The 11,158-nt window shown below is 33.6% G+C and overlaps 2 protein-coding genes across 3 annotated transcripts; one reads left to right on the forward strand and one right to left on the reverse strand.

Moving 5' to 3' along the window:
• Window positions 1-263: 263 nt before the first annotated feature.
• On the forward strand, window positions 264-5,441 carry LOC120274006 (ribulose-phosphate 3-epimerase, chloroplastic). 2 transcript variants are annotated; one of them, XM_039280749.1, is made up of 10 exons: window positions 264-472; window positions 986-1,100; window positions 1,631-1,771; window positions 1,946-2,059; window positions 2,668-2,746; window positions 3,498-3,607; window positions 3,696-3,752; window positions 4,432-4,501; window positions 4,607-4,729; window positions 5,162-5,441. In XM_039280749.1, the coding sequence occupies exons 1-9, from the start codon at window positions 342-344 to the stop codon at window positions 4,654-4,656; spliced, it is 867 nt and encodes a 288-aa protein (XP_039136683.1). In that variant the 5' UTR covers window positions 264-341; the 3' UTR covers window positions 4,657-4,729; window positions 5,162-5,441. The 2 variants fall into 2 exon arrangements, with proteins under 2 accessions (XP_039136683.1, XP_039136684.1); XM_039280750.1 differs by having other exon boundaries at window positions 4,607-4,720.
• A 2,713-nt stretch (window positions 5,442-8,154) lies between these two features.
• On the reverse strand, window positions 8,155-9,804 carry LOC120274145 (phytochrome A-associated F-box protein). Its single transcript, XM_039280904.1, has 2 exons — window positions 8,797-9,804; window positions 8,155-8,404 (listed from the first exon to the last, which is right to left on the reverse strand). The coding sequence occupies exon 1, from the start codon at window positions 9,793-9,795 to the stop codon at window positions 8,818-8,820; it is 978 nt and encodes a 325-aa protein (XP_039136838.1). The 5' UTR covers window positions 9,796-9,804; the 3' UTR covers window positions 8,155-8,404; window positions 8,797-8,817.
• Between the last annotated feature and the right edge of the window lie 1,354 nt (window positions 9,805-11,158).

Raw genomic sequence — 11,158 nt, forward strand, 5'->3', positions numbered from 1 at the left:
CAAATTAAAAGCAATGGATTCAAATCCTTCCCATCCACACACACACTATATATAATCCCTTTTGGAAGTAATTTATTTCAAACTTAAATCCAAAACATTAAAAAAAAAAAGTAAAATCAATTTAAATTTATTTATTTATTTGTCCATTTACTATTTATTTTAAAATATCCCTTAATATATATATATATATATATATATTTAAATAAATCAAGAAATTCTCGGCCTTTTCTTATTTAGCTTTGCGGATAACAAGACATTCCGTTTTTCTTCTTCTTTTATCTCATTCACACAATTCATCGAACACATCGCAGGCGTCACCAACTCTTCACCATCCTCCAGCAATGGCTGCGGCTTCGTCCTCATCCCTATGCTCCACTGCTGCCATCCTTCTCCAGCGCAACGGGGATCTTGGTCTTGGCGGCAGTCTGCGTTTCCTCCCTCTCACTGCTGCCCCTAAGAAGGTTACTTTCAGGTGAGAAGTTCTTCGCTTTTGTCCCTTGCTTTCATTTGTTCCTTTCTGATTGAGATGTGATAGGCTTTGTGAAATTTTTAGTTTTGGGGTCTTGTTGTTTGTTTTGATGGAATTTGGTGTGAATTTGTTCAATTGTTTGTTGAGTTGAGTTTTGAGTTTGTAGGGTTTCGGAGTGGTGTGTTGGTTGCGGAGAAAAGAGTTCTGATTCTTGTTAGAATTGAGACTATTTTGATGTTTGATTATTTGGAGTTTTGGAGTTCCAGAGCTCTGCTTTGAAGAAATGAAAGTGCGAATTTTTTTTGTTGCATGCTCTTTTACCTCATTTGTGCAGTATTATCTTCTGATTTTGTTGTTGGTCCATGATTTGAGTACATGGGAAATTCTGATATCAGTAAGCATGTGTTTTTTTTTTTTAAAAAAAAAAAATTGTTATTTTCTGTAATAATGAAGTAGTAGTTTTGAGGTGTTTGAACAAAGTCACTTTTTGTTGTTGTTCTTATTTTCAACACTCAGAAGGAAGCTTCAAGCAATAGTCAAGGCGTCATCACGTGTTGATGAATTCTCAAAAACTGATATAATTGTCTCTCCTTCCATTCTATCTGCCAATTTTTCGAAGCTTGGAGAACAGGTTTGCTTCTAAACTTTATGACAAGGACTCAATGTATTCGATAATATCAAGAACAGTCTGTGATTAACTAGGATACAAGTTTCTCATGTTGACCTTGAGATCTAGGAATAACAACTTTGGAATTATTTAAATCCAAAAGGTGAAAGTCTTTAAAAAACTAAATTGGCGTATGAAGGTAAATTTATGCTGCTTAGTTTGCAAACTAGGTATATGGTTTGCTTGTTTGTTGTTATTGCGTACAGATAGGTTGCTAAGTTAAGAAGAAAAGTTAGACATGTTTGCACCTTTGAGCTGATCTTGCACAAGAATATTTTTTACTATAAATTTTCTATAATTCTTGTGACAGGATAAAATATGTATAGCCATCTTTGTAGCAGCCAAATCACTGCCAACTTCCAAAGCATTTGCATTGATGTAGTTTTACTTTCTTCTTATGTTTGGATGAGTATTAAGCTTGTAACTGAAAAAAATTAAGCTTGTAACTTGAGTAGCAGTTCATTGGATATAATACTGCATTCAATTTCATTCAGGTAAAAGCAGTGGAAACAGCTGGATGTGATTGGATTCATGTCGATGTGATGGACGGGCGTTTTGTGCCAAATATCACCATTGGACCTCTTGTTGTTGATGCATTGCGCCCTGTGACAGACCTACCATTAGATGTGCATCTGGTACTTTTTCTTGCACTTTGCTTTCTTTAACAAATTTTTGAACAATAACTAGTTCCCATATTCTAACTTATATCTTCTCAAAATAAATGCCCTAAACTTGTATGATTGTCGAAGAAATTCTTTTTGGATGTACCTACTCTGCAATGCTAATATTGATTTAATTGCAACTTGCAGATGATTGTAGAACCCGAGCAACGAGTTCCAGATTTTATAAAGGCTGGTGCAGATATTGTCAGTGTTCACTGTGAGCAATCTTCCACCATCCACCTTCACCGGACACTCAATCAGGTTAGATATGTATTGAACCTTGTTTTAAGTCAAACTATTGATTGTATATAAGTATATCCTGGAAGGCATTTTATCCAGCTTGATAGAATGGCATCTCCCTTGTTATAGATGATGAATGAGTTACATTAATTCTCTCCTGCAACTAATTCAAGGCATGCCTTTCACAGAACTGTAAATTAATCTTCATGACTTGGAGTGAAGTGCTTTAATTCTGAATTTCTTGTATCTATATCTATATATATATATATATAAAGTTTGAGTAGTTCTTAGGTTTACTCTTTCACAATCTAAATTCTAATTGAATTCTCTTCATTCATAACACCCATTTATTATTGTGATCATTGCGTGTTAATTGGGAAGCAATAAGAAAGTTCTAAGATATCCTTGACTTCTTCAATGTTGCACACCTGTCTTTATATTAATACATCCAGCATTGCAGTATAGAAAGAATGGACTTGCTACTATCTGCAAAATGGTTATTTAATGATTGTCACTGTCCTTTGAGATACTAGCTTCAAGAGCTGTTAATCTTTCTCAAATTCTTTGATCACTTCAATGATTTCTTGGCATAAAAATCTCTCATTTCTCACAGTTGTATGCAAATTCAGATTAAAGGTTTGGGAGCAAAAGCTGGAGTGGTTTTAAATCCTGCAACCCCATTGAGTGCCATAGAATATGTGCTTGATGGTAAAATTTTCTTCATTGTAGTTGCACTGTATCATGTGGACATTTCTTTTAAAGGATCACATTGTAGAAACAATATTCTGCATGTTATTTGTATTTGGTCTTGTCCTATTTAGGCCTTGTTTGGATTGGTTTTCAAAAAAGTGCTTTTTTTTCCCAGTTTAGTAGAAGTGCTTCTCCAGAGTAAGTTAAGCACTTTTTTGTATTTTGTGTTTGGATTAGCTTTTTTGTAAAAGCAGAAGCTGTAAAAATTAGTTAAAAACAGCTTTTTTCAGAAGATGGTCATGCCTAGCTTCTGAAAAAAAGCTGTTTTTCAGTTTTTTATAGATTCTGCTTTTGCAGAAAAACCAATACAAACAACTTTTTTTTGAACTCAGAAGTGCTTAACTTATAAAAAAACACTTTTAGGTTTTCCAAAAGCTAATCTAAACAAGCCCTAATGGTCCAAAAGTCCACTGTTGTCCTTTCTGCTTCTCTAATTGATTGGATCATACCCGGTTTGTATTAATCTACATAGATGGGAGGAGATAAATTTATTTTATAGTAAAACCGGTTCTCTTATACACTTCTAACTTTGTCCTTTACACTTTTTGGAATTGGTCATTATTGCATAACCTTTTTAGGTGCTCATGTCCTATGGTAGAAACTTCTTTTCATCTTTAAAATGCTGTCGTTTGGGCTTGTGTTGTTCTCCTATTGGATCAATATTTTTGGATTAAAAACACTTACATAATCTTCTGTTTTATATGACCAGTGGTTGATTTGGTCTTGATTATGTCGGTCAATCCTGGATTTGGTGGGCAGAGTTTTATCGAGAGCCAAGTGAAGAAAATATCAGATTTGAGAAGATTATGTGTTGAAAAGGTATGTACATGATGAATAAACAATTATAACATGTTTGTTCCAATAACAAAGATTTCTAGAATTCAGATTACCTTATTATCTCATGCAGGGAGTGAACCCATGGATTGAAGTCGATGGTGGAGTGACGCCATCAAATGCCTATAAGGTATATATCCATAACATAATTCTTGCTAACTTCCTTCCAGGAAGAATGCTAGATTACCCACAGGTATATGGATTGATTACAACTTAAAGTGGATTTACCCACATGCATTTAGACTGAATACAACTTAACGGGGCAATGCAAGAATTTTAATCCAACATTTTGATATGTGAATCTCTTTCCAATCGTTTGTTGTGAATATTGTTATTTGTAGATAAGCTAACTGGTCTTATTGTTTATAAGTAGACATCATGCCAGTATTTATATCTGCCTGACCCTTTCATGTGGTAATGGTCTTCAATATCTCTTTGAAGTTGGAGTTGAGAGACAAGCGGATGCATTAGGATTTTTCTTAGATGGCCAGTGTTCTTATGAATTGCTAACTTTGTCCATTCCATCAAGTATGATTGTGTTATTCAAGGGACAAATTGAGGAAGATAATCAACTCAAGCGAAATATAGCATAAAAGTGCAGCAACAGTGTATTTAGTTCTGGATTCTTTCTATATTATGAATAACCTATTGCATTCCAAAAGGTATAATTGCTAAAAAAAAATGGGTTGAGTTCATGTTATACCTCGGTTGGGAATGGCAAAAATTGGCTATCATGATAATATGCTAACGCCTTATTAGGTATCAAATTCCATCTCAAAAATCTCAGTCGAAATTTCTATGAATGGCAGGTCATTGAGGCTGGAGCCAATGCTCTGGTTGCTGGTTCTGCAGTCTTTGGAGCCAAAGATTATTCAGAAGGCATGGACTTTTTACCATATCTATTTATATAATAAAACATACTTTTATTTTTCGATTGTGTTGTCTTCTTGCATGTTTTCACCTGATGGTTTTCTGGCCTTGCAGCGATAAAAGGCATAAAGACAAGCAAAAGGCCAGTAGCAGTTCCAGCTTGAAAATTCCTTGTAAAATAATCAGTGTGCGAAATTTTACCAGCCCAATTCTGCTTCAGACTTCAGAGTAATATTCGTGAAGAAAAAAAAATTGGTGAAACGCATGTGATTTGAAATGTTACCATACATAAATATCCGTTTCTGTTCTTGTAATTGCTCCATTATATTGTAATGATCATAGTAATTTTTATTTGGAAATATAGGAAAAACAGAAATGCATCATCTATTACTCCGTCTGCTTGGTATATATATTGACGTATGACGGTAGATTCACAAGCAATTTACTAGTCCTGAAAATCATTATCTCATTGATACTGGGCATGCTTGTCACAATTGCTTTAGTTATATAGTTAGACAACTATATTTCATATTTTGTTGGAACTTAGAACAAAAGCTCACTTGTCTTGCTTTCAAGTCTGATTTTGATGCTGAATGATGAATTCCAATTTTGAAATCTCATTTTAGGTTTTTTTTAGCTAATACTGTTTTAATTGGTTTCTGATTGCAGAGAATAAGCCTCAAAAATTGATATCGGCGTGTGACTCGGAAGATCAAACCTTTGATTTGGTGTTCATGTAAAATAATGATTTATATGGAAGAGATTGTGCAAATAATTTGTTGCTTGCACTGATAAGCAGGAACATTAATTTGTATTTGTTTGTGGTTTAATATATAGGGAATTTGTCAAATAATCTGCTTGTTTTTACCAAATTATCAGGTATTTGATGTATACCCATGGTATATGTACATTATATTTCTTTCTAAAAGGGATAAATGTGCATTGTTTACACCAGAGGCTGTGGGTGTAGGGTATATGCTCTTTATGACATTCATAGATAAAAATTCTAGTGATGTCCGTCTCTGAAATCTAACTGTTGCAAATCATCCATCTTGATAAATAATGTATATTATTTTCATCATAATCATTCTCCATGCAATTACTGCATGGGACAACCCTAGCTTCGTGTTATTATTATATTTTTTTCTTCATTTTTTATCTCTCTTTTTATTTTTTTTCTCTTTTTTTCGGTAGGTGCTCTATAAATGTTTGCAGATAATGAATGCCCGCAAAAAACATATTGCCATATATATATATATATATATATAAAGGCAGCAATAAACTAGAGATAATTCTAATTGTAGTTGTATTTCACATCTCAATTTTATTTATATTACTCCCTAAACGTACTGATGTGATGGAATACTTATATATTTAGCATTAATTAATTTATTTTAAAATTAGTGAAAAAAATGAGGGAGTGATACTTCACTAAAATAGTAGAAAATTAGTATCACTTCAATCATTTTAATGTTTATTTAAAAAATAAAAACGTTGAAATAGAGATCATTTTAATAAAAAAATATTGAAATGAATCTAATTTAAAATCAAAAAAATGTTGAAAGGGTAGAAATGACATTTCCCTTGCTTCAACCAAAATAAAACATCTAAAATGAGAAAAAATTGAATCCACTACACTGAATTTTTCACCACTTTCCCCTTTAATTAACGCACCAAAAATGTAAGATTAAGGATAAATACAAAAGCAAAATAGTAATTTTAACAAAATACATAATAAATTTAACAAAAAAAAAAAAAATCAGAAGGCAACTTTATTTTGAATAGCATGGAGTCACGGACAGTGGGTAGTTGGAGACAAGATTTTTTATTGTTCTTTATTCAGAGTGAAGTGGAACATATCATGGTCCTTTCATATTAAGATTATTTTTAAAGATAATGCAATCATAAATGTAAGATTTTGTCTCGCTCATATATTTATAAATTCTTTCATGTTTACTATGATTTTTCTTACTCGTATTGGTCATACTTTTATTTTTTTTTAAATAATAAATATAAAAAATATTACTAGCACTAAGTTTCGATAACCCAATGATATACACACGTACTGAATTGAAAGACAAAAGTTTGAATCATTAATACTATTTATGATTTCGTTACATAGAAATATTTTTCATAACTTGTACATCTTCGTAGCTGTTTGTCTATTTGATAATTTTTTATATGAAATTGCTCATTGCTTTTTTGATTAAAAAAAAAAACAAAATGGTCCAAGAAACCACCCATAACAGCACACCATTCCATTAAAAAAAATTGACCAACAGTTCTTAACCACCATCTCCCCCACAAACAATCACCAAACAAACATAATTTTTAAATGAGTTTCTTTTATACGTACGAAAAAAAAACCAGTTTTTAAAAGAAAAAACAGAGACCTACGCAAACATAAACCTCTCCATCTCCATAACATCAGTCAAAAGAAGAAATAAAAAAATCAGTCAAATGGAAGGAATTGCTAAATAAATAAACATATCATCAGTTTGCCTTGTCAACCCCAAGCAAATCCATGACTGATTGATGACTCAATCTGATGCACAAGCATCTCAGCAGAGAATTTGCAGTTTCAATCAGTTTTTTAAATGTGATTTCAGAAATGGTTTTACTCAATCTAATGCACATTCATCTCAGCAGAGAATTTTCAGTTTCAATCAGTTTTTTTAATGTGATTTCAGAAATGGTTTTACTCAATCTAATGCACATTCATCTCAGCAGAGAATTTTCAGTTTCAATCAGTTTTTTTAATGTGATTTCAGAAATGGTTTTACTCAATCTAATGCACATTCATCTCAGCAGAGAATTTTCAGTTTCAATCAGTTTTTTTAATGTGATTTCAGAAATGGTTTTACTCAATCTAATGCACATTCATCTCAGCAGAGAATTTGCAGTTTCAAACAGTGATCTATTGTGATGCCAAAATGGTTTATCCACATTTCAAACATAATATATATATATATATATATATGTTAAAAAGAGGGGCATGAAAAGATGTGAAGAATGCATGCTTCATGACCACCAAAAAGGTCAATGGATGAAGCAAGCAAACATCATCTTCATCAAGAACAAAGTTCACAAAATTCACATTTTATATAAACATGAAGTGGAAGCAGTCAAAAAGTAGAATCATGCTAAGCATGAAATTTCTATGAAAGCTGCTTTAGCCCCTCATGCTTGTCCCATGATGTTCAATGTGGTTGCAGACACATGAGGATGTACAAAATCATGAAAATGTCTCCATTTTTTTATTTTTTTGTGTCACTATTCTATGGAAAGATCATACATTTCATTTTCAATACACACAACACTTGTTTGTGGTTCAGTATGGAGGTATATTAAAAGAACAGAACTGATTGATTAGATTGAAGATGATCACAAATCCAACCATTGATAGACATATAATGTCAAGCAACATAAGAAACCCACTCAAATATTGAAGAAAAGCAAGAACACAAGGTCTTACTAAAACCCAAATAAACAGAAAAAGAAAAGCTGTTCATATTAAAATTCAATATCAACAGAAGCAACACCTAACACTAGCAAAAAAAAAATTGAAAACTAACAGTATTAGCACACAATGCTAAATAGGCAGCATAGGATAATTAAATTGATACCATTCTCAAGAAAAGCAAGAACAGAAGGTCTTATAATGAAACCCAAAGAAACAGAATAACCAAAGCTGTTCATATTAAAATTCAGTATCAACAGAAGCAACACCAAACACTAGATATAAAATGGGAATTTTCAGTATTAGCACACAATTCTAAACAGGCAGCATAGCATAATCAAATTGATACTATTCTCAAGAAAAACAATCAACCAAAGAGCAGGATTGTATACCAAAGCTGCTGCTCCTGCTCCTGCTCCAGCCATACATACATAGGCCTTTCCATCCACACGCTAGAACAACAGACAGTCCCAGACAAATTGCTATTCAGATTCAATAGTTATATAAAAAAAAAAATTCAAGCAACACAATCAACACAACCACAGATCAAGCTTCATCACAAAATATTGCTTCAATGGCACATGTTCTTCAACACAATAACACTAAAAATTCAGACAGTAAGCCACTGAATTCTTAATCAAAAGCAAGAAGACAAGTAGTTCATATTAAGATTCAAAAGCAGAGGAACAGAAAAAGCAAAGTTTGTTCATATTAAAATTCAGCATCAACAGAAGAAAAACAGGAAACTTTTTCAGTAGTAGCACACAATTCTAAACAGGCAGCATAACATAATCAAACTCATACTTTTCTCAAGAGAAACCATCAAAGAGAGAGGAGTGAATACCGAGAAACTTCTTCTTGAGCTTTAGGTGTACATTGGTCTCTCCGTCCATGCCCCAGAGACATGGCCATTCTCACAAACATACGCACGAACAACAGGCTCTCCATCGTCATGGAAACCAAACACCCTTCTCAAGCAAAACGCAGAATGCAAGTCCCAAGTCTCTTTGCAAGCACAAAAAGCACAGCAAAGATCAATCTTGCTGCGATTCCCATCATTGATCGTCCTCCAAACCCTAGACCGCTTGAAATCCTTGAAAACACCCCTGAAAAGCATGTAATTCCGCTTCTCCTCTACATGGAGACAACCAGGCCAATCACAGATGTACAAGCAATCACCTCTGAACCTACTGGCGAGAAGCTTGTTCCCTTGCTCGCGGCTGAGATTCCAGACACCGGAGGCCAAGTGAGAATCAACATGGCCGGAAAGCTGGCGCTTTCGTTTCCTACACGGGGCTTGAACAACGGCATCGGCAGGAGGTTGAGGAGCAGGCGGGATCTGAGACTCCGAGACGTCGTAGACGGTGTCCAAATAGAGATCATCGAAGAGAGACCAAGAAGAGGAGGCAGATGAAGGATCAGAAGGGAGAGGGGGAGCCTGAGGCTTATTCCGTGGGAGAAAAGGGAGATCGGGGCCGATCTCAAGCTCAAGGCCGAAGTCAGAGTGCTCGAGAAGGACGCCGGCATGGAGGAGGCCAGGACAGCAGACGGAGAGCTTGTGGAGAGATGCCCAGCCACCGGGAGGGTCAGGAGATGAAGGTGAGAGAGGGACGAGGTCGGAGACGACGGAAGGGATGGAACGAGTGCACTTGGAGCGGCAGCAGACGTTGGAGACGAGGGTGGAGAAGCGGGAGGAGACGCAAGAGATGCGAGCCCAATCGCGTGGGTCGGCTTCGAGCTTGGCGAGGATCTTGAGTACGAGATCTTCGGAGAGAACGACGAAAGCTCCGAAGCTCTCCATCGCCGGCGAAGACGAAGACGATGAAGATGAAGTTTGAGACATTTTCTTGGAATTTTTGGAAATTTAAGAGATAATTAAGAAAAATTATTTAAAAAATTAAAAAAAAAAAGGGGAAATTAAGGGAAGGGAGAGGAAGGAGAATGATGGAAGTTGAGGTTGTATGGAGTTTTTAAAGATTAAAATTAAAAAAATAGAAATAAAAATAGAAAAGGTGTATCATTTAATAAGAGTTTTTGAATAATTATTGAGTTTGTGAAGAAGGGAAAGAAAGGAGATTTTTTGGGGGAGAAGGGAAAGGGATGGAAGTGAGAATTAGGCTGAGGGTTGAGACCAAGGAGGTATTTGTAGGGAAATTTTAATTATTATTTTAATAAATTAGAAAAAATAAAAATAAATAAATATATATATATATATAGAGAGAGAGAGAGAGAGAGAGATGGAAAATTTTTATGTAAAAAATGAGAAAATTTTTAAGTAAATGGGAATATAAAGCTGAGAAGTAAATAATTGAAGTACGTTAATAAATTTTTTTTTTCTACGGTGGATCCATCTTTCAGAATAAAATCTCGAGTGTTGCAAAAAAATAAATCCTTTTTCATTATATATTTTTTATATATAAAACTTTAAATCATTTGATTATGTGATCTAAATTACTATTGTTTTATTTTAGTATAAAATTTGTTATGTGTATATATTGATAAAATCTAAAAACGTTTATAGATCTACTGTTAAATTTAACTTGAACTGTTGTAAAACATGAGTACTATAATAATTTTTTTTAACAGTTAAAAATTATGATAAACAGTATTTTTTAAATAATAACACTATAAAATAAAATGTATAGTGTACGGTATTTAAAATATTTTGGTCCATTAAATCATTGATCTAAACAGTAACATCATGATTTAGACCATTTAAACTGATTTACACCTCTAATAAGAAAAAAAAAATTATAAACACACACACTCTCTCACTTAACCCATCCACACAAATATAATTTTAAGTACTATTTACCACGTCATTTTGTTTACGTTTTCTCCACACATATTATATATATATATATATATGAATATATAAATAGAAAGGGTAAAATAGTGAAATTGAAAGTGGATGATGAGTTGGTGGTGTTGGAGAGGTGGGGGAAAAAAGGGGCAGCAATGCCCAGATAACCTCAGCCACAAGAACATAAAAAAGAGAGAGTAAGTGGTATGTGGGATTCAGGGGGCCTGTTTCTCATATCTTCGGTTTTTATTTTTATTTTTATTTTTTTTTAAGTTGATAAATCATCGATTTAACACTAACGTACTAACACCGTTGATTTTTTTTAGCTCGCTTATTGTCAATTTTGACAAACTGATTTTAGATCCGGTCAAAATTGTTAACTCTTGAGCGCCAAATGACATTG

This window comes from Dioscorea cayenensis, chromosome 12 (assembly GCF_009730915.1).
Source record: "Dioscorea cayenensis subsp. rotundata cultivar TDr96_F1 chromosome 12, TDr96_F1_v2_PseudoChromosome.rev07_lg8_w22 25.fasta, whole genome shotgun sequence".
NCBI classification, from domain to species: Eukaryota; Viridiplantae; Streptophyta; class Magnoliopsida; order Dioscoreales; family Dioscoreaceae; genus Dioscorea; species Dioscorea cayenensis.

Bases quoted from the DNA above. Each gene is read 5' to 3' on its own strand.
- LOC120274006 (XM_039280749.1), top strand. From the start codon at position 342: ATGGCTGCGGCTTCGTCCTCATCCCTATGCTCCACTGCTGCCATCCTT. The intron at 1,101-1,630 runs GTTTGCTTCTAA...AATTTCATTCAG, and splicing joins TTTCGAAGCTTGGAGAACAG to GTAAAAGCAGTGGAAACAGC. The intron at 1,772-1,945 runs GTACTTTTTCTT...TGCAACTTGCAG, and splicing joins TACCATTAGATGTGCATCTG to ATGATTGTAGAACCCGAGCA.
- LOC120274145 (XM_039280904.1), bottom strand. From the start codon at position 9,795: ATGTCTCAAACTTCATCTTCATCGTCTTCGTCTTCGCCGGCGATGGAG.